The sequence below is a fragment of the Astatotilapia calliptera genome, chromosome 7, assembly GCF_900246225.1.
Source record: "Astatotilapia calliptera chromosome 7, fAstCal1.2, whole genome shotgun sequence".
NCBI classification, from domain to species: Eukaryota; Metazoa; Chordata; class Actinopteri; order Cichliformes; family Cichlidae; genus Astatotilapia; species Astatotilapia calliptera.
The window spans coordinates 213,935-236,813 of NC_039308.1; the positions used below are offsets into that span (position 1 = coordinate 213,935).

At 43.3% G+C, this 22,879-nt stretch overlaps 1 protein-coding gene across 3 annotated transcripts in view; it reads right to left on the reverse strand.

Annotated features, from left to right (window-relative positions):
- The window catches only part of LOC113024983 (sodium channel protein type 4 subunit alpha B-like), a 70,661-nt gene that overhangs the window by 14,435 nt on the left and 33,347 nt on the right, over positions 1–22,879 (reverse strand). For all 3 annotated transcript variants that reach the window (XM_026172286.1, XM_026172288.1, XM_026172287.1), the window contains exons 13-29: positions 22,535–22,764; positions 21,819–21,890; positions 21,632–21,733; positions 21,217–21,564; positions 20,962–21,127; positions 19,860–20,032; positions 19,178–19,241; positions 18,195–18,349; positions 16,716–16,889; positions 13,716–13,817; positions 12,515–12,799; positions 12,307–12,360; positions 12,062–12,199; positions 11,830–11,934; positions 8,673–8,943; positions 2,275–2,890; positions 2,001–2,145 (exon numbers count right to left, since the gene is read on the reverse strand). In XM_026172286.1, coding sequence (XP_026028071.1) covers positions 2,001–2,145; positions 2,275–2,890; positions 8,673–8,943; positions 11,830–11,934; positions 12,062–12,199; positions 12,307–12,360; positions 12,515–12,799; positions 13,716–13,817; positions 16,716–16,889; positions 18,195–18,349; positions 19,178–19,241; positions 19,860–20,032; positions 20,962–21,127; positions 21,217–21,564; positions 21,632–21,733; positions 21,819–21,890; positions 22,535–22,764 — 3,200 coding nt within the window. The remainder of the gene's footprint in view (positions 1–2,000; positions 2,146–2,274; positions 2,891–8,672; positions 8,944–11,829; positions 11,935–12,061; positions 12,200–12,306; positions 12,361–12,514; positions 12,800–13,715; positions 13,818–16,715; positions 16,890–18,194; positions 18,350–19,177; positions 19,242–19,859; positions 20,033–20,961; positions 21,128–21,216; positions 21,565–21,631; positions 21,734–21,818; positions 21,891–22,534; positions 22,765–22,879) is intronic.

The following is a 22,879-nucleotide window of genomic DNA, read 5'->3' on the forward strand; positions in this document are numbered from 1 at the left end:
AAAAATATTATGACTGTTTAGAAAGGTTTGTAGCTGCTCAAATACAATCCTTTCTAGAATTTTTGACAGAAACAGTAGCTTGGAAACAGGTCTAAAATTAGCAAGAACAGAGGAATCAAGATTCGGTTTTATAAGCACTGGCTGCACTACAGCGTGCTTATATCCAGTTGGTACTACTCCAGAGCTGAGACTGCTATTAAAAATAGTTAAAATGTCAGGACTGACTACCTTAATTATCTTTTTTAGAAAATGGGTTGGGACTCCATCTGAGGGGCAGGATGATGTCTTTATGCTATTGCAAAGCTCTTCTACCTGCTTAAGACATACAGCCTCAAACTGGTCAAAAGCAGTTGAGGGGGTATATGTTGATGAGACATTATACAGAGATGGGGTAGATGTAGATCGAAGCCTTTCTATCTTATTAATAAAAAACTGCAAGAATCTATCGCAAGTTTCAATGGAGCTATCTATATGGAAAGCGGGGGAGGTATTCAAGACCGAATCAATAACTGAGAAAAGAGTTCGGGGGTTATTAGAGTTGGTCTCAATAATGTTGTGAGAAACTTAGATTTTTCGGCTTTTACGATGACTTGATATCTAGATAGGCTCTCTCTCAGCAGCAGGAAAGACACTTGTAACTTGTCTTTTTTCCATTTTCGTTCAGCCTTCCTGTACTGTCGCCTAGCTGATCGAGTTGAGTCGTTTATCCACGGGTCTGAGTACGCTGTTGATCGCACTGATTTAAATGGGGCGATCTCATCAAGAATAGTCTTACATTTATTATTAAAATTCAAATCCATCTGCACAATGCCATCACCAAGAGAAGAATTCGACAGTCCTTCAAAGGCAGTGGAAAACTGTTCTGTGGCCGTTGGTTTAAAAACACGATAACATCGTGTTGAGGATGTAGGTTTAAGATGGCAATGAGATAAAAGTATATTAAACACTAATGGACAGTAGTCGGAAAAGATTGCATCAATTATTTCCAAATTAAAAATTGGTAATCCAAATCCATAGGATCGTCAGATCCAAATCGCTGTGAGTAAAAAAGTCCTTTAAAATAAAGGTTTTATTAGCTAACGAGCGGACATTAGCAAGGCTACTCCTTAGTGAAGTTGAAGGCTTAGTAATGGAAATAGGAGCCCGTTGAAGTGTCCGCAGGTTCTGGAAATTTATTCCTCTTCGACGATGTCGCGGAGGTCGCAGGCGTGGGATCATTGTAGTAATCCCAGCGACAGGAACCATACAGGGGTAGATCATGGTCGGGGAGGTCCAGTGTTTGACGTAGTCAGATCTGGCCGCCTCAAAGTATTGATCATTCCCGGGACGTAAGAAGGCAGCCTTCAGTCTCACCAGTCGACTGCTTCGTCTTCCCCAGCGCCGGCGGTGCCTGGTTGATTGGGGTAGCTTCGAGATAAAGCAAAGGCTGGCAGGGACAGAAACGCCGGGCAGAAATGGTGGAGGGAGAAATTTCTGATTTCCGTAGTTCCAGCAGGATTCACGTCTCTAACAAGGTAATGTTAAATCTAAAAGCGTTTGGCGATCATAAAAACACAGAGAGTTAGCATCTTTTGAAGCGAGTAAAACAAAGGCAAACAATAACACTGGGAGGGACAGACGGCTGGCCGTGAACACTGGCGCCATCTTTGGAATTTGGATCCACAATATCACCCACAATAATTATTTTATCTGAGCTGAGAACTAAATCAGATAAAAAGTCTGAGAAATCAGACAGAAACTCTGTGTAAGGCCCAGGTGGACGATAGATGATAACAAGTAAGACTGGTTTCTGAGTTTTACAGCTGGGGTGGACGAGGCTAAGCATCAGGCTTTCAAATGAATGTCTGGGTCTTTGGTTGATTAACAAGATGAAAATAAAGAGGAAACCTAAAATTCTTCAGTAAACATTTAAGGAGAAGACTTTAGAGTGGTTTTAGTTTAAGCAAACAGAGTTTAAGAAACATATCAAAATGTTGGCAGCCCGTCCCAGGTGACCTTACCTGTGTAGTAATTGTGCGCAGAACATCCAAACAGCTGATCTGGTCTCCAGGAAACAGAGGCAGATTCAAGTGAGTCAGTTTTATGGTGTTTGGTTTGGGAATCCTCAAAGGATCCTGGAGACCATCACAGAAGTCTGCCAGCTCACTGGGGAACACATTAGAAAATATTAAAGTCCATTAGAGACTATTAGACTGTTACAGTGGAGTCCATTATAGTGCAGAACCATTTTTGATTAGTGTTAAGGTTAGAAACCGTCACCGAGCTCAGTCTCACCTGTACTGTATGACCTGCGAGCCACTGGGGTCAAATCTCCTCCAGGTTTCATAAAACATCTGGAGGTGATCATCACTCAGCATCTCAGCGTCCTCAGGGCTCGCTGTGTTGAAGAGCTCCAGGATGACAACGATGAACAGGTGGATCACCAGCAGGCAGAAGAGGAGGATGTAGGAGCTGAAGAAAACAATCCCCACCGTCGGGTTGGCGCAGTTACCAGGCTCAGGTAATCGCAGGTCGCAGTCTGGAGGCGTGTTCATGATGGGACTCAACAGGCCGTCCCACCCCGAGGACGTGGTGATCATAGTCATGCTGATGATGCTGTTTCCAAATGTCTTGAAGTTAAACATGTCATCGATCATCATCTCATGCTTCACGTAGGCAAAGTTAAACATCCCAATGATGGAGAATGTGTACACAATTAGGAAGAAGAGCAGGCCGATGTTGAAAAGGGCAGGAAGTGACATCACAAAGCCCATAATCAGCATCCAGATCCTTCTGGCAAACCGAATGTGAGGGAACGCTCCACATAAGGTGAACAAACGACCCAATCGCATAACAGAAAAGAGAGAGGGACTGACGAAATATTTTTCCAAGATGTCAGCTAAGAAGAGACCTGCAACAACAACAACAACAACAACAACTATTTGTATAGCACATTTAAGACCGAAGGTACACCAAAGTGCTTCATAAAAATGTTCAAACATAACAGATATGAGACCATAACAGAGTACAAATAAGCTAAGAATTGAGAAAAGCTGGTTAAACAAAAATACAGATAAAATAAGAAATAAAACATCAGAGTGTATTTTAGAAAATAAAATCACTGAGTATTCATAAATATAAAGTGGGGGTATACATACAGTGGTACATCAATAGAAGATAAATAACAGCTGGATGAAATATAGGGAATGTGCACTGACTAACCGAAAACGCTCGGCCACACAGCTAAGTTTTTAACTGTGATTTAAATGAATGGATGGAATCAGAGGCGTGAACGGCAGCAGGAAGATTGTTCCAGAAGCTAGGGCCTGCCAGGACAAAAGCACGGTCACCTCTGGTCTTTAGCTGGGATCTAGGCTGCACCAAGAGTAACTGTCCTGATGATCTTAGGGCTCTCCTGGGGATATACGGATTAAGGAGTTCAATGAGGTAGCACGGCGCAGTATTGTTTATGGTTTGAAAGGTGAGCAAGAGAATTTTGAACTCAATGTGGTATTTGACAGGGAGCCAATGCAGGTCAGCGAGGACTGGGGTAATAGAGGCAAACCTTCTGGTTCCAGTCAAAAGGTGTGCCGCAGCATTCTGGACAAGCTGCAATCTATGAAGAAGGGCAGAGACCAAAGTAAAGGGAATCACAGTAGTCTAATCTAGAGGTCAGAAATGCATGGATAGGTTCTCAAGGTCCTATGTAGTGCTTGGCCTTGGATATTTGACGCAGTTGGTAAAAACTAGATTTAACTACCAAGGATCAATGTTCCCTCTAATGTTTCACGTGTCTGAGCGAACACACAAACTCCCTGAGCGTCTCTTGGACCACTGTGAGCACCAGCAGACGTGTGCACTGTGGTCACGCCAGCATCTAATCCATCCAATTTACATGGTTTATTAAAGTAATCAAATTACAGCATTTACATTTATCTTAGACGACTTTTAATTAACTGCTTTAGGCCACTTACAATGTTTTAGAAAAATTGGTTTTGTAGCATGTTAACACTATTGGAAGTAAAAATAACTTGAACTCCAGTTTTGAAAACACAACTTTCTTTTTTTTATTTTTATAAAGCTCTGACTTGTATTATGAGTATGACTCTGTGGGAGAGAGTCCTGTAACTCTGTCTGCAAAATACAGTAAATAATGACCAATGTTGGGCAATTAATTATTTAGTTACTTCTTCAAAAGAGTAACTGAGTTATGCAAACAACAAAGTTTTTTGCAGCTGTTTACCTAAAAATGCAGCCAAAGCGTTTTTTTAAACAAACATTTCAAACTATTTACAGAACAATCAGCTGTTCTGCATCAAATCTGATGCCACACAAATTATTTGTGCCTCTCCAAAAAATAATTTCTGTCCACTATGAGATGAAGGAGAACAACAGCCTGATACCTGCAGGCCTGACAGCAGCAGATGTATCACTGCTGTAACACCTGTAACACTCAGCAGGCGCCTCATTGTCCTGACACACACAACAACACTATTGACTACACTACACACTAACTACACACTAACTACACACTCCAAACACGCTAAACGTCACAAATCTCAAATCTCTCTCTCTCTCTCCCTCCCCCCCTCCCTCTCCCCGCCTCTCTCTCCCCCTCTCCCTCCCCCTCTCTCCCCCTCTCCCTCTCCCCCTCTCCCTCTCCCCCCCCCTCTCTCTCTCCACCCCTCTCCCCCCCTCTCTCTCGCCGTCACTCCTAAAACTTCCTCCTTCCTAAACAACTAAAGGCCATGTTGCCATATCATTTTTTGATTGGTCGACATGGTATATTTTTCGACCAATAGGAAAGGGTGGGGTTTTTTTGGTGTTGTTTTTGCTCGCAGGCTTTTGAGCGTTTTCCTTATAAAACGCAGTTTTTACCGTTTCTTCCTGCAGTAAATATAAAAACGACAGTATTCAGGAAGAAAACCAAACATTGCAGATATTTTATCATAACTCTGGTTTTACGTGGCCGATCAACACAATTTAAAAACTGGTATAAAGTCCACACTTTGTCCGTCAATTGTTCCGTCTGTCCTGCTCACATCTCCAATGGTTGGACACGTTGTCATTGTTGTGATATTTTGATACCATGGTAGCATTTACAGGATATTGTTTTATAGTGATATTATACAGGAAAACTGTTACTCAATAAGGCCCATTTACTAGTTGTTTTTCTCTTTCTCTGTGACCCAAGAATTAATGTGTAAGAATCACAGGCTGGTACCTCAAGGTCGAAAATACCACAGAGATCACTTCCTTACTCCCATCCTCCCTTCTTTATCTCTTACAAAAAGGCTTGTTAAAGGCCAGGTGGTTTGTTTCAGAATTCACTAATGAAAGAACTCTGTATTCTATGTCTAGGAGTGTATTTTGCTGGGATGATCATAAATTGTAGCTGAACTGATAAACTATACAAAGGATACTTCTTTGCTCAGAGGGCAGGAAGACGCTTCCTTATTTGGTCTGTACCGGTTTGAACTGAGAATCTGCTGACACATGAACCTTTTTCCTCTATATAAACTGTTGTCTGATGAATAAACCTTTGAGTTGATTTTGGGAAAGCAACCTGAAGCAGTCTGTGTTTCCTTGTTCTCCCAAGCTACTCCCGACGTCGTAACTAACCTGCTGAACGGCATACCTGAGTGTTACTTTGAATAATTTTGAATCTTATAGGGTAAAGACAAAACTCTGCTTATAGGTGCCCACGCCTCGGAGGAAACCCGATCCACGGATGACCCGGGACGGAGATTTCTTTCAGTCATTAACGTGGCTTCACTCCACAGCAGCCGCTTTGCTAAAACACCGGTGTCGGCACATAAGGACGCGTCATAGCCTGTCAGCGACGTTGATTGGCTGCGTATATACGAATGTGAATCGCATCATTGGCTGGTGTTAGGTTTTGTATTGTTGATTGTCATTTATGCTTAGAAACATTTAACCATATATGCTTAGAGGTGTATAATCAATTGTGTAGTGATAGGATGTGTGATCTTTAACAGGCTGCAAAGGCTTGGTGTGTATTCCACACTAGAATGCACACCCACATCCTGGGAGCACGAGAGAGGTCGTACCTTCTCTTATTATTTTATGGTAGGATTAACGTAGCTACGTCTGTTCTAGTCTAAGTGCTTTTTGTTTAGATGAACTGTTGGATTTTCCAGACCAGCAGGTTAAGGAAGTCGTTTATGGGGTCACACTCTGACCCCACACACACACACACACACACACACACACACACACACACACACACACACACAGTATTCTTTGTTTACATGTATACCTATGTAAGATGTTATATGTTAATGACCCTATGCATATTCATGTAACCACAGTAAAAGGAGTGCTATGGGGAACCTGGCTGAGAGTCTGATGGAGGTCAAGTGGTGGAACGACACTTGGCTCCAGGCAGGTCTCCCTCATGCATGAGTAACATGAAGAACTTTGCCTACTTGTGTCTTGCTTGCTGTGTAATTATATTGTCTTCAGCGTTCCAGCGAATAGGTTCAAGCTACAAACCTATCAGCTGGACTATGGGATAAGGTGGCATCGTTCTGATCCCATACGGGAGCAGCCAGTCACTCACTGACTAACACTGCAGAACAGGATTGTTAAAGTTTTAAATTTAATTTCAGTGCAGGTTAGATTTTCTTTTTTTTTTGTGCGCAGATACCATGCCAGCGGTGTGCAATTGCCCATGCGTGCAGCTTAGAGGGAACATTGCGGAGGATACTTGTTTGTCAAACTTAGCTGAAAATGTTTTTTAAAAAATTGGTTTTGTAGCATGTTAACACTACAGTATTGGAAGTAAAAATAACTTGAACTCCAGTTTTGAAAACACAACTTTCTTTTTTTGTTTTTATAAAGCTCTGACTTGTATTATGAGTACACTACACTACAGACTAGCTAAACGTCGCAACACACGACAACACACGACAACACACGACAACACACGTCACAAATCTCTCTCTCTCTCTCTCTCTCTCTATCATTTTTTGATTGGTCGACATGGTATATTTTCCGACCAATAGGAAAGGGTGGGGGGTTTTTTGGGTGTTGTTTTTGCTCGCAGGCTTTCGAGCGTTTTCCTTATAAAACCCGTCAACAACGACAGTATTCAGGAAGGAAAACAAACACTGCAGATATTTTATCATAACTCTGGTTTTACGTGGCCGATCAACACAATTTAAAAACTGGTATAAAGTCCACACTTTGTCCGTCAGTTGTTCCGTCTGTCCTGCTCACATCTCCAATGGTTGTACACGTTGTCATTAACGTGGCTTCACTCCACATCAGCCGCTTTGCTCGCTAAAACACCGGTGTCGGCACATAAGGACGCTGTCATAGCCAGTCAGCGACATTGATTAGCTGCGTATACACGAATGTGAATCGCGTGATTGGCTGGACTATGGGATAAGGTGGCATCGTTCTGATCCCATACGGGAGCAGCCAGTCACTGACTAACACTGCAAAACAGAATTGTTAAAGTTTTAATTTTAATTTCAATTCAGGTTCGATTTCTTTTTTTGTGTGCAGAGACTGTGCCAGCAGTGCACAATTGCCCATGCGTGCAGCTTAGAGGGAACATTGCCGAGGATACTTGTTTGTCAAACTTAGCTGTTTAAGAGGACACCTAAGTTGTTAACAGTGCCAGAAAGAAAGGTGCCAAGGGGTCCAAGAGTATCAGCAAATTGGCCCTGTGAAATATGGTTGTCGAACAGCACGATTTCTGTTTTCTTCTTGTTCAATATAAGAGAGTTATCAGAGAGCCAATCTTTGACCTCTCTCAAACACTCTAGCAGACAGTGTACTGATGACCAAACATCACCAGAGAGCCGAAAGTAAATTTGAATATCATCAGCATAAAAGTGACAGGAGATATTATACTTCTCTAAGACAGAGCCTAGGGGCAGCATATACAATGAAAACAACATAGGGCCCAACACAGATCCCTGGGGCAAACCACAGTAGAGGGGAGCAACAGAGGAAGAGCAAGTAAGTATGTAAGACCTGTCCGACAGATACGATCTAAACCAGTTCAGGGCATTACCCATTATGCCTACTGTGTGCTCAAGCCTCAATAGGAGGATATTATGGTCAACCATATCAAAGGCAGAGGTCAAGTCCAATAAAACTAAGAACGTAGAGCACTCTGAGTCGGCAAATAAAAGAAGGCCATTAAGGACTCTCAGCAGCGCTGTTTTGGTGCTATGGCGTGGTTTAAAGCTAGACTGGAATTTATCACTGATATTATTTGCATCCAAGGAGGCCTGCGTCTGTGAGAGGACCATCTTCTCCAATGCTTTAGACAACAATGGAAATAACACAGACACACCGCACTCTTTCTTCTGCTTTTGATGCCATAAGTGGAGGTTTTCCACACAGGCCAGGTTTGGATTTGGGGTTTTTTCCCCTTAATAATAAACACATTCATTTAGAAACTTCAGTTTGCGTTTACACGTGTTATCGTTGACAAATATTTTCATTGTTTGATCTGAAACATGTAAGTGTGACAAACATCAGGAAATCAGGAAGAGGGCAAAGACATTTTAAACTGCAGAAACCATGACACGGACTGACTTTAGAGTAAAAACAGGGAACATTGTACTTCCTGTTACAGCCCGCAGACATTTGCAGTAACTAACCAAACTGAGATCAGATAAGAAAAGAAGATTGTTTCTGTGTGTAGGACTCACCTATAATGGACAAAGTGAGAACCACAAAGTCCACAATGTGCAAGACATTTCTGAAGTAATGCTGTCTGAGTGCAATGATCTTCAGGATAAACTCAACAAGGAAGATGGCCACAAGGATGAGATGGATCCAGTTCAGGACAAGTGACTTCTCCTCACTCTGATCATCAGTCTCCACCATTAGAACCACCATGTTGAAGAAGATAACCACCACCATGAAGATCTCAAAGTACAGAGCGGTGACCAGGTCAAACAGCCAAGCCAGGCAGCAATTCTGGAGACAAAGACATAAGCTTTAAACACTTTAAACAGTTACAAAACCTGAAACTGATTCAAGGTGTTGTATTTAGGATCAGAGCATCTAATTGAGTCAAGGGGATTCTTGAGGAGGTTGGTGAAACTCTTTGAAAGTCTACGATCAATACAGAGAGTTTACAACAAGATGCAAACTACTGGTTACACTCAAGAAGTGCTAGAATAGATTTTACCAGAAAACATCTAAAGGAGCGTGTACAGGTCTGAGAAACATCTTTGGGCTGATGGAAGCGAGATGAACTTTCAAATCAAATCACTTTTATTGTCACATCACATGTGCAGGTACTCTGGTACAGTACATGCGAGTGAAATTCTTGTGTGCGAGCTTCACAAGCAACAGAGTTGTGTTAAAATACAATAACATAAGAACAAGCAAAATATAAGAATGGGTAAATCTGAGAATTATATGAATAAATATATGTACAATATAAGAGTCTATGCGCATTACTGAATGTGTATACTAAATATAAATATCTACGTGTGTGTGTGTGTCTATACATATTTTAAAAATTAAATAGAATAAACAATAAATAAAATATATAAAATATACAGAGGTTGGTAGTTGGACATGTGCAAAACAGTGGCATTTATATACAGTGTGGAGTGCAAAATGTTGAAGTTCTCTTAAGTGAAGCTGAGGTGACTATGAAGTGTTCAGCAGTCTGATGGCCTGATGGAAGAAGCTGTCTCTCAGTCTGCTGGTTCGGGACCGGATGCTGCAGAACCTCCTTCCTGATGGAAGCAGTCTGAACAGTTTATGGCTGGGGTGACTGGAGTCCTTGATGATCCTCCCCGCTTTCCTCGGGTACCGCTTCCTGTAGATGTCCTGGAGGGAGGGAAGCTCACCTCCAATTATCCGTTCAGAGCACCGCACTACTCGCTGGAGAGCTTTGCAGTTGTAGGCGGTGCTGTTGCCATACCAGGTGGTGATGCATCCAGTGAGGATGCTCTCAATGGCACAGTGATAGAAGGTCCTGAGGATGCGGGGGCTCATGCCGAATCTTTTCAGTCTCCTGAGAAAGAAGAGGCGCTGCTGCGCCTTCTTCACTGTTTTGTTTGTGTGTACTGACCACGTAAGATCCTCAGCCAGATGTACCCCAAGGAACCGGAAGCTGCTCACTCTCTCCACAGCAGCGCCGTTGATGGTGATGGGGGTGTGTACTTCTCTGCACCTCCGGAAGTCCACTATCAACTCCTTTGTCTTTGCGACGTTGAGGGTGAGATGGTTGTCTTGACACCAGTGGGTCAGGGCGCTGACCTCCTCCCTGTAAGCCGTCTCATCACCTTTGGTGATAAGACCCACCACTGTAGTGTCGTCCGCAAACTTCACAATGATGTTGGAGTTGTTAGTGGCCGTGCAGTTGTAGGTGTAGAGTGAGTACAGGAGAGGGCTCAGTACACACCCCTGTGGAGCACCAGTGTTCAGTGTGATGGGGGATGAGGTGATGCTGCCCAGCCTTATTCATTTTATTCACCCCAGTTTGAATAACACCTTGGGACTTGCGCCAGAAAATAAAAAAGTCAGTAATTCTAATAGGTTTTAGGTTCAGGGGATTTACGCAAATTTGCGCAGGGTTAGTAAATCTAGTGTTAAATTAAATAAAATTAACTACAGCTAAGAGGCAAACCAGGTTGCTGTGCGAATCGGTTGATTAAATTATTGCAGTTACAGCGCAGACCTATGATTGTTGGGAGCAGTTCTGATTGTACAGTCTGACAGCTGCAGGGAGGAAGGACCTGCAGAAACGCTCCTTCATGCATTGAGGATGCAGCAGTCTGTCACTGAAGCAGCTCTGCAGCAACATCTACATGCATGGGGTGGGAGACTCTGTCCATCAGAGATGTTATTTTGGCCACAGTCCTTCTGTCTCCCACCACCTGCACTGGGTCCAGGGTGCATCCCAGAACAGAGCTGGCCTTCCTGATGAGTTTATCCAACCTCTTCCTCTCAGCTGCCGATAAACTGCTGCTCCAACATACCACACTGAAAAAAATGACAGATGCCACCACAGTAAGAGCTGCCAGTTTGTCTACCATGGTGGTGACCATGGTGGCCATTTAGAAGTCGGCCATCTTGGATACAACTTTTGTTTTTTCAATAGGAAGAGAGTTAAGTTGGCTACAATAGGTGACACGGGGGAAAGGACGCTCTTTCGAGGATTCCAATGTTCACATGTTGGACAGAGAGGACAGATGTTTAAAAGAGGAGTGAAAGAAGCCATTTAAGTCCACCTGGAGTTTACAACTCTCTGCCATCTATAATCCAGTTCTGAGATCCCTCCCCAGACGCCTTAACACCCACTCACATCCTGGGCCATCTGGCCTCAGGAAATCACATGACAGGGTGGGGCCGGGTTTCACCATGAGCTCACCCGAAACCCTGGCTGATTGTGACCCACACCCGTTTTCACACCTTGGCTCATGTGATTAGGTAGAGGATCATCAGGGGGTCCTTTGTACCTCTTTGGGGGGAAACTCCCACTGGGTTTCAATCTGGGACTCTCCACCATTTGACCTTAGAACTGAAGAAGCTTCTCGGATGAGAGCTGAAACGTCTTCAAACAACTAACGGTTCTCTTTCCAAGCTCCTTAGATTCCCATTACTTTGGCATTTTTCACAAATTCAGCAAAAGAGCTCAAAGATACAACTTGAAACTGGTTGTTTCCTGAGTTGTGCATCATGTGTGGACACAACATTAGTTCATCCCTTGAGTTAGGAGCCTCTTTTATGCCTGAATGGGTCAGAGTTGGGTAATCTTCTGAAAGTGGTCGGGTACAAGGACTGGGCTGAAAATGAAAATCAGCCAGCAGTTGACAAAGACTGAAGAACTATATCTGAACTGACCTGAGGTCGTGGAACGGTTTTGTTGCATTTTTCAGAGAATCGTTTCTTTATGGTGCTCAAATATTTCTGCTGCTGGTCCGTCACAAAAACATGTTTCCCTCCGAAGTAGAGATGAGAGACAAGAGCAAAGTTAACTGACAGAAACAGGAAGAACGAATTCAGCCAACACTGTGGAGCTTCTACAGACTGATGCCCAACTGTGTGTGTGTGTGTGTGCGTGTGCGTGACCTATCTTGTGTCTCTGCTGGTGGATCGTATCAATGATGACTCTAATGAAGAGGTTCAACGTAAAGAAGCAGCCGATGATAATGAAACAGATGAAGTACAGGTACATGTACACACTGATCTCGTAGTGCGGCTGGTCTTCCACCTACACACACACACACACACATACAGTGGTTTTAACACACACACACAGTAGTAATATACCAGTAATAACAGCAACAGTAACAGTACTGATCCAGCGTGTATACTGACTTGTCTGGAGTCCACAGCTGCATACATGATGTCCATCCAGCCTGAAGACGTCCCCTGACCCACAATCAACACAGAGTTTCATTAGAAAAACAATGAATTCAAGCTCTATTACTAAATGATACTGACTTTAGTTAGCTTGGTTATGTTTTTTCCACACAGTTGATGGTTTTATGCATTCTAACTAACAAGTTAGAGTGTTCACACTGACCATGATCAGCAGCGACAGGAAACCCATCCCCACATTGTCAAAATTAAACGTCCACGTCTTCCAGTTGACCTCAGAGAAATTCTGATCCATCAGTGAAAAGCATTCAGTCATGTTGTTCACCACGTAAAAGGAGAAAAGCTCCTCTGAAGTCTCATTGTAACAGTAAGAAAACTTTCCTGCAAACAGATTCACTCCTATCATGCTGAAGACAAGCCAGATGACCAGAATCACCAGCAGCATGCTGAACATGGAGGGCAGCGTCACGGCAAGCACCTTCAGCACCACCTGCACACAGACAGAGACAAAAAGGTCTCTGCTGTGAATCAGCTCACATCCAGTTAATAAGCTGCCTCCACGTTGGCTCTCCATCCAACAGGACTTTAGTTCTGCCAGGAAAGTTCACTATTAGCTACTGAAAGACCTGAAAACCTGTAAACAAAAACTAAGCAAATGATATACAACGTAAACAATCATTCAACTTGGGGTGTAAATTGTGTGACATGCAACTGGCTTTATACTAGGGTTACAAGGCATTGATAAGTCCTGGTAAGACCAGTCGCCTCTCACACCTCCGTCATTAGGACAGCTACACCCTGGGGAACCCAGTCTTGTGCCTGGCTGAGCAAATGGAGCACAGCCGCCAGTCTGTGGAGTAACCTCCTCAAGTATGGACAAACTTTCCTCTGAACGTCAAAGGACAGTGTGTTCTTTTTGTGTGGTCATACAGATTTGGGAGGCTGAATAACGGGTTGGCGATTAAAACTCACAAATGCAGACCTGCACGCATTACTGAGACAAAAGTGATAAAGTCCTTCTGCTTACACCAGCGATTAAAATACCTGGGCCACGTCTGTAGGATGGACAACCGAGAAATAAGAAAACAAAGATTGTTTGATGAACGCTCCCTGAGTTGGGTGAGATTGAAGAAACGTTTAGGGACAGATACCCTGCAAATAAGGAGAATGATGATGGATAGGACAAACTTTCAGTGTCTATGGGAAATAACAGACACACCCTAAGGAGTCAAATCTCCTAAAAAGGGAACACAATGATGAGTAGAGCAAAAGAGAAAGTCACACGAACTCTACAAATCATTTAACAAGCAAAGAATTTTATAAATATTTGATCTTCTTTCTCTAGCAGAAGAGTACACCTACATCCTGCTCGGCAATGTCTGTATCTGTATGAGTGCCTGCCTCACCCTCATGCCCTTGAAGCGAGACGGGACCCTCAGAGTCCTCAGAGCTCTCAGAGGCCGGCTGGTGTATCCAAGCATGTTGCCCATCAGGGAGAACAGAGACACCTAGAAGACAGCACAGCGGTGACAATGTGATCCACCTGTCTCTAATAATCGGCTACAAGCCACAGGCCTTCGAGATGGCAGTTGTTAAACATTACTTAAATACAACCCCTTGTCCCAGCTGTCTTAGCTACTTATAGGCCAATCCCCAGCCTTCATGTTATCGATTCTTGAAACAGTAGTTGTCAACAGCTAACAGATCATCTGCAGAGGAATGGCTTATTGGAAGAGTTTCAGTCAGGTTTCAACTGTAGGAAATCAGGTCTTTGCTCTGTCTTTTGTATAATGAATCTGTAGTGATCTTTGAATGGTTTCTGATGCAGAGGACTGTTCTGCTATCATTCTGTCCAGTGTTAGTGCAGCCTTTCATACCATTTACCATAACATTCTGCCTGACAGGCTTGAGGTTTAGGCTGGTGTATGTGGCTCTGCCTTAGACTGGTTTTCTTCTTACTTATCTGACAGGACTGTCTCTGTTAGAACAAACCATTGTATCTGTTGAAGTCATTCTGATCAAAGTTGTCCTTGTTGTGTTTAAAACTGTAAACCTTTTCTTGAACTGCGTGCAGATATTTTTCCTCCCCTAGATCTAGCATGGTGGGGGATGCTATTAGCTATAGCGTTTAACTGCAGGCGCGCTTGCATGTAAGATTCTGGTTTCCTTATTTAGTAATGAATGTTTACTTCCTGCCATTTATGGGCTCACCTGTGCTTGTATATGGTGGACTGTTCAAGGAGTTGAGCCATGTACGGGGTGTAATATTGGATTCTTCTCTGGCTTCGACTTGCATATAAAATATTCATCATATTGCTGTTCATTTCATTTAAGTAACATTTCTAAGTTATTTTTAGACTATTGTAATAACCTGTTTTCCAGCTTGGACAAATCATTGCTTTCTTTCTTCATTCACAGACTCTGGATTTTTTGGTTGTTCCCTGTAAATGACTAAAGACGAGGGGGCACAGAGGCTTTCAGTCTGTGGCACCAAGGCTGTAGAACAGTCTACCACCACAACTACACTTAGTGGACTCTGTGGACTAACATCTTTTTTTAAACAGGCTTCAGGATTTTTATTGGAATGATTATAGGTTTATTTATTTATTTTAAAACTACCTGTTTATTTTATTTTATTTTATCAAATATTTTTATTGAATATTTTAGCACTTAATGTTCAGATTTATTTGACCCTTTTGTGTACAGCGACTCTGTGAAAAGTGCTTAATAAATAAATAAACTTAATAAATAAACTTTGCTTACTTCTCATAGAGTTCACAGCACAGAAACAGCTTTAGTGAAGGTTACAAATGATCTTCTTATGGCCTCTGACAGTGGACTCATCTCTGTGCTTGTCCTGCTAGACCTCAGTGCAGCGTTCGATACTGTCGACCATAATATCCTATTAGAGCGATTAGAACATGCTGTAGGTATTACAGGTACTGTGCTGCAGTGGTTTGTATCATATCTATCTAATAGACTCCAGTTTGTGCATGTAAATGGAGAGTCCTCTTCACACACTGAGGTTAATTATGGAGTTCCACAGGGTTCAGTGCTAGGACCAATTCTGTTTACATTATACATGCTTCCCTTAGGCAGCATCATTAGAAGACATAGCATACATTTACACTGCTATGCAGATGACACCCAGCTCTATCTGTCCATGAAGCCAGATAACACACACCAATGAGTTAAACTGCAGGAATGTCTTAAAGACATAAAGACCTGGATGGCCGCTAACTTTCTGCTTCTTAATTCAGATCAAACTGAGGTTATTGTACTCGGCCCTGAAAATCTTAGAAATATGGTATCTAACCAGATTCTTACTCTGGATGGCATTACCTTGGCCTCCAGTAACGCTGTGAGGAACCTTGGAGTCATTTTTGACCAGGACATGTCCTTCAACGCACATATTAAACAAATATGTAAGACTGCTTTCTTCCATTTGTGCAACATCTCTAAAGTTAGAAATATCCTGTCTCAGAGTGACGCTGAAAAACTAGGTCATGCATTTATTACTTCCAGGCTGGACGACTGTGATTCATTATTATCAGGATGTCCAAAAAACTCCCTGAAAAGCCTTCAGCTGATCCAAAATGCTGCAGCAAGAGTCCTGACAGGGACTAGAAAGAGAGAGCAGATTTCTCCTGTTTTGGCTTCCCTTCACTGGATTCCTGTTAAATCCAGAATTCAAAATCCTGCTCCTCACATACTCTTAAGCCAATAAGGTCTTAAATCATCAGGCCCCTCCTCAGATGGCCCCGCCCCTCCCTGAGCCTGGTTCTGCTTGAGGTTTCTTCCTGTTAAAAGAGAGTCTTTCCTTCCCACTGTTGCCAAAGCCCTTGCTCATAGGGGGTCATATTATTGTTGGGTTTTCTCAGTTTCCTTAACATTACTGTAGGGTCTTGACCTTATAGTGTAAAGCACCTTGAGGCAACTGTTGTTGTGATTTGGTGCTATATAAATAACATTGAATTGAACTCGATTAAATTGAACTGACCTCATTGTACAGGAGAGTAGTGAAGCAGCAGGTTCATCTTACCCAGCCTGACTGTGTGCTGTTAGTTTATCTGTTCAAACTGAAACAACCCCATTTCTTTACTACAACGTCAAATACTGACATCCTGTCAACGCCGCCCACATCTCAGACATGAACAGCCCGTCCTTTAGCTTCGGTGCCATCACCAATGCTGAGGTGGGTCTATGATCCCCAGCTCCACACATGGTTAAATGCCCCACATCATTTTTCGTTCATTCCAAGATTTAGTCAGAATGCTCTTACTGATACAACCCTCCCCATTTACCCAGGCTTGGGACCAGCACTAGGACAACACTGGCTTGTGGTCCCTCCGTGACTGGCTTTGTAAAATACTGCCAATAATCGGTGCTGCTGATTGTGCTCTTACATCTAGGATGAGGAAGTCGAGCCAGCACCAGAAGCTTGTGAAGTATTTCTTGAATCCAAAAGCGATCCACTTCAGTAGCATCTCCACCAGAAACACGAAGGTGAACACCAGGTCTGCCATCTTCAAAACTCTCTGCAAGACTGGACGATGCCCCAGGTAGATGTCCTCAAAAACCTGTTCACAAACACACGCCTGTTTACTCACAACAAGCAGCATATGAGACGATCTGAGGACAACCACTGTCATTCTAGCAGTGTGACCTTCTGGTTTAACAGACGACCTGCTGTCCTGTTTGTTCTTCATGAGCTCTTCTTTTCTGTCTGTGTTTTTTCCCACCACCCTCCGACACATCCAGGAGATGGCTGCTCCTCCCTGATTCTGGTTCAGACGGAGGTCTCTTTCTATTAAAAAAGGGATTCTTCCTTCCCACTATCACCAAGGGCTGCTCTTGTCATCTGATTGTTGTGATCCTCTCTCTAATATTGTAGACTGTGATCATCTGCAACTCTGGCGCTTTAGTGAGGGGATGTTTTGTGTCTTTCAGAGCAGCACCTCTGCAATAATAAGACATAACTTTTCTACCCATGAACAGGAAACCACCCCAACAGCTCCAAAACCCAAAAAGGTTGATTCAGTTCATCTGAACGTTTTCAGTGGGAGAAACGTTTCATCATCATCAGGTGACTTCTTCAGTCTCAGCGGACTGCAGGTTTCCAACCTTATAAACAGTAGATTGCACAAGCAGATGACACAACACAGAAAAGCCACCTCGTCAGGCCAGGACTCTGCAGTCTATTCACACCTACAGGCCAGTGGACACTCTTTCAATGATGAGGATGTAACATCCTGGACAGGGAGGAACGCTGGTTTGAAGGCGGAGTCAAGGAGGCCATTTACGTGAAAAGGGAAGGACCATCTCTGAATGGAGGAGGGGCCTAAGGGTACATCTGTCACCATCTTACAATGCTGTGATTGCAGCCATTCCCCAACTCTCTGTGAATGGGACTCATGGTAATTGATCAATCGTCTTTGATCAAATGGTCAAAAGAATTTGCATATTAACGATGAAGGAACTGACCTCCCAGCCCATTGTTCCTTCAGTGGTGCTAGTTTCAGTCAGTGTGCAAATGTCCTGTTTATATGGTTGGAGACCTGCAGTCAGCTGAGACTGAAGACGTCCCCTGATGATGAAAGTTTCTCCTGAAAACGTTACGACCAGGTGTACAGATTCAACCTTTGGGATTTACTTACCTGGATGATTGAGCATGCATCAAGACACTGATCCAAAAGTGACTTCAAAGACCAAATCAACTGTCTGTGGGTTCATGCAGGTCGCTATCAGTGCCATATGTTTAGCTTAGTGGTTTCAGTGTGGAGTTAAGCCAGGAAGATAAAACATGTCCAAGTGAGTCCAGGGTTTGAATGTGACATGAATTCATGATGTATATTGTCAAATATGTATTGACAATGTCTGTTTACCAGAGCTGCACAGCTCAGCAGGATGATGAAGACGATGAAGCCCTCAAAGAATTTGTGTTGCACGATGCAGAGGCAGGCTCTCCTGAAGTTAGACCAGACCCTGCCGGTACCCTGGGATGTGTCTATTTCCAGGAACGGACAGCAGATGTAACAGCCTGAAACACATCAGAGGCGTTGCTGACTGATTGGCTTCTGTTCTCTTGATGTAACGGAAACAGCTGCAGTGAAGGAACTTTGATATCATCTCTGTATGTCACAGTTTGTTGAACTTTTAAATTGGGTCTACATCATCCATCAAACTGAGGCACTGAAAACTAAATCATGCACAGAAGAACCAAAAGCTGCAGTTCCTCTTGCAGAGGCTCCAGCAGTGAGCCGGTCGCCATAGATTTAACATGTCCCTATGTTAAAACTTTACAGCACAAATAAACATGTTTACAGCCTGAGACCAAATCCATATCCATAATTTCCCCCTTTCATGACAACTGTAAGAGAGTGAGAGAAGGTTTGTATTGAGCCTTAAAGTTGGCATTATTAGGGGCGTGGCCTCTTTGACTAACAGGTGGATGGTGACACAGGCGGGTGTAGCTGCTAGCTGTCTGCCAATTGCAGTCCCTGAACTGGACCTCTGGACCATGTTTGTGCTGTTGGAGCCTTTTGGATCATTTTTATTACAATCATCTGACCAATAATATGGCTGCTGTGAGGTTGACTGGACCAACAGACATTCAAGAAGTCTGAGGTCCAGTTTCAGGGACTGAAACTTGAGGATTTTATTTGGATGTTACTGAACACTAATTAGCAGGTATCCGAGTCTGTGTGATCCAAATATGGTGAAACATGAACACGTTTACCAAAGCTCAGCATTTACGTAATTACTCTCACTGCCACAAGAGGGAGACAAAGGTTTGTCACTGCAGGTTTAAACTATTTTACATATAATAATTTGATATAACAGTGTGTGTGTGTGTGTGTGCTCATACTGTTGCAGCAGCAGTCCTCAGGTTCTGGATGAGTTTCATCTTTACGTTTCTGCATGACGTCACACTGCAGACACAGAAGTTCACAAACATAAATAAACTTTAATGTCCTAGTTACTTTAAAATACTGTCACCGGACTAAGTGTTCACACTCTGAAAGCTCACGCGGTTTATGTCTCGGGTCTTTACTGTGTCTGTGAATTCAGGATGGCTGATTTCAGTCCTGTAAAAGTCTGATGATCACCTTCTTTAAGCTGTTGCAGTGATTTTAACATCAGCAGCTGCTGATGAATTTCAAACAAAAACCTGAACTTTACACGGTCCAGTCGTCTGCCTTAAACCTGTGTGCTGTGGATGTGTGTGTGAAAGCATCTCATCGCTGTGTTTCACTCAATTCATCATAAAGACAACTGCAGTTATGCTGAAGCTCTGATGATGCTGCGGTCACATCGAGGGTGGAGAGATGTTCTTCATGCACAGGGATCACAGTGAGGAAAATAGCACTGTGTAATAACAAATAATGGATTGGATTTATATAGCGCTTTTCAAGGCACCCAAAGCGCTTTACAATACCACTATTCATTCACTCTCACTCATACTCGAGGCCGAAGCTGCGTCACACATCAGTATTTACTTTTAACATGAAATTCTGCTCTAGGATCAAAAATAGTAGAATCTGCTTTACATGCTGCGTCTCCTTTTCTTCTGCATTTTCAGGCGTCCTAAACTCGATCTCAGCCACAGCGACGGGGGCCTCCCAGGCGGCCATGTTTGTGTGGTTATCATCGAGGGTCAGCTGATCTGAGCTCACAGAGCTTAAGGCCAGATATTCCTCCTTGTTGTCTTTTTCAGTGTCACCTGCAAATGAGGAAAACATGAAAATATTTTCAAATTAAAAGCTCTAAATCTAAAACTTAAAAAAGACACAGAAATCCAAATACGATCCACAGAAAAAAAATAAACCACTAACAACAGAGTATGTGTGAGGATGACCTGAAACATGAAGGCAACACTGCCTCAAACCTGCAGTCTCTCTAATGTCCAGCAGGTGGCGACTCCTCTGGTTGTAACCTGAACATTTGCAAGTATATGAGAAAATGAGCTTCGTGTTCACCTCATCACTCAGCTCACTGATGAATTTATGGTCTCAGTCACTAGTTTGAAGTCTTGTTGAGGAGAAGGAAGGACGGGAAGATTTAAGTCGAGACTACAATCCACTTTACATTTTACTACCAATGAGTAGTGAGCAGAGTCCCTCACTGTCGAAGTCAGATCCAGTTTGTAAACATCCAGTTTCAGGCTTCAAGACAGGACTTCACTAAGTCTTAGTCTTAAGTGTATATTTATTTTTCTACTCCTTTTATATCCATTTATTAGGGTTTTTTGCACTGATGTAACTCGTCGTCTTGTCTTTATATGCTGCACTGGCTGTAGCAGTCAGTGCGCCCCAGGGCAGCTGTGGCTACAATGTAGCTTGCCATCACCAGTGTGTGAATGGGCGGATGACTGAATGCAGTGTAAAGTGCTTTTGGTCCATAGGGGACTAAGTAATGCACTATACAAATACAGGCCATTTACCATTTGCCATTTAGCGGAGATGACAATAAAGTTTGACTTTGACTAATATGTTACCTCGTTGTGGGTGTGCCAGTGTTATATCTACATTCCATGTTAATAATGCAGACCCCCAAAACAGCAATAAAGTAATGGCACAAAACAAGCTCCTTGGATTACTGTGACCTGGATAACTGAGAACCTACAAAGACAAATATACAAACAAAAACCACCTTTGTGATCTTGGTCAGCGTAGTTCTTCCCCCACAAAGTCCAGATTCTCTTGGGGATCCAGGTTCTGGTCTGTTTCATGGTACTCTGCAGAATGTTTGTTGTTTTGTCTTCTGAATCCACCAGCTGAACATTGATGAACAATAAATTCAGGAACAGATGTAGGATCTGCAAACAGACCAGGAACTCATTCAAAAACTCTGATTGGACTAAGGTGGACTGGGTCATTCTAGGTTGTTGAGTGTAAAGAGACTCACCAGCAGCTTTCCAACAATCAGGACAATCATGAAGAAGGTCACACACATGCCATCATTCGAGACCTCCATGCAATCCCATAAAGACTCTAAACACAGTCCACACAAGACCCTGAAGACAAGCATGAAGGTGTGGAAAAAGTCTTTCATATGCCAACGAGGAAGCTGGCAGTCATGAGAAATGCGACAGACGTTAGCTTTGTAGTCTGACTGGAACAGCTGCACGCCCGCCACAGAGAACATGAAGACCGTGATGAAGAGAACCAGAGTCAGGTTCCCCACTGAGGCCCAGACGATCTTCAAAAACATGTGGAGCATCGGCCACCAACGGGCCAGCCGAAACACTCGAAACTGGACAAACAGAAAGATACGTGAGAACAGATGATGATGATGACAGTGATGGTGATGTTATACTAACCGGAAGAAAACTGTGCAGCAAAGATAGACCCTCAACGTCAGCCAGTCCCAGCTGCACCAGAGAAATGATGACGAGGATAAAGTCGAAGATATGCCAGCGCACCTGTAACCACGACAACAAACAATCACAAATGTTTCTTTGAAAATGGCAGATCGCTGAACTGTTGAGAAGAAACTACAAATCTGACCTGGAAGTATCCATGCAGGCCCAGTGCGACAAGTTTGATGATCATCTCAGCTGCAAAGATCACACGGAAGACCTGCACAGTTCAAAGGGGTCAGAGGTCACAGGGTAGAAGCATGTTTTGCATCCAATTCATCCAACCATCGGCAGACAGGCGGACGAAAAACCTCGAACACACCGAGTCCCGTGCAGAAGTAGAAGTTCCAACAAAACAATAATTTTCCTGTGAAATGTCACCCATGTAAAGGTAGATCACTCTGACCAGGCATCACTGTTACTGCAAAGACTCACGATGTAAATAAACCTCAGTAAAGCTCCCTCTGAATCCCAGCTGATCCTTACTTTTCTCGAGACTTGCCAGAGGTTTATACTGTACCCCCGTTACATTTTTACCTCACTGTGCTGCTTTTCCTCTCAGTTATGCAGGTCGTTTACAGGTTTGTACCGTTGGTTTGTTACCATTTGTGATGTAGTTGCTCTGAGTGGACATTTTAAACCACTCTTGCTAGGTGGCTGAAGAACCCGCTAAAAGCATTCATCACTAAATTGGTCATGGAGGCACATCGAAGAAGAACATATGGTCCCTCCGACTGATCAAGTCTACACCAAACTAAGGGAGCAGAATGGAAAAGTCCTGATTTTAGCCTGCAGTGAAGAAGCTGCCATTAAATTAACCAAGTAGGAGATAACAGGGTCTGCAGACACTTCTTCAACACTCACCAGCTCAGCGATGACCAGGGTCTCCATGAACTCCACCATCATAGGGTAATGTTCCATGGCTGTGAAGATGGTGCTAACAATGATGCAGATGATGATGACCAGGTCAAAGAAAGGGTTCGTGATAAAAGTGTGAAACTGCTGTTTGAGCCATCGCCAGCAGCCACAACAGTCCCCCTTCAGGAAGGCGTCAGTGCAGGTGCAGCACAAAGGCCGGTGGTGCTCCTCTGCCTCTGCAACACAAAGCTACTCTGTGAGGCCACAAACTGTGTCAGCATTAAGTTGTCTGCAGAGCCTCAGCTCTTCGTGTTTGTGTACCTGTGACTGCTCTCAGTAACGGAGCGTGTT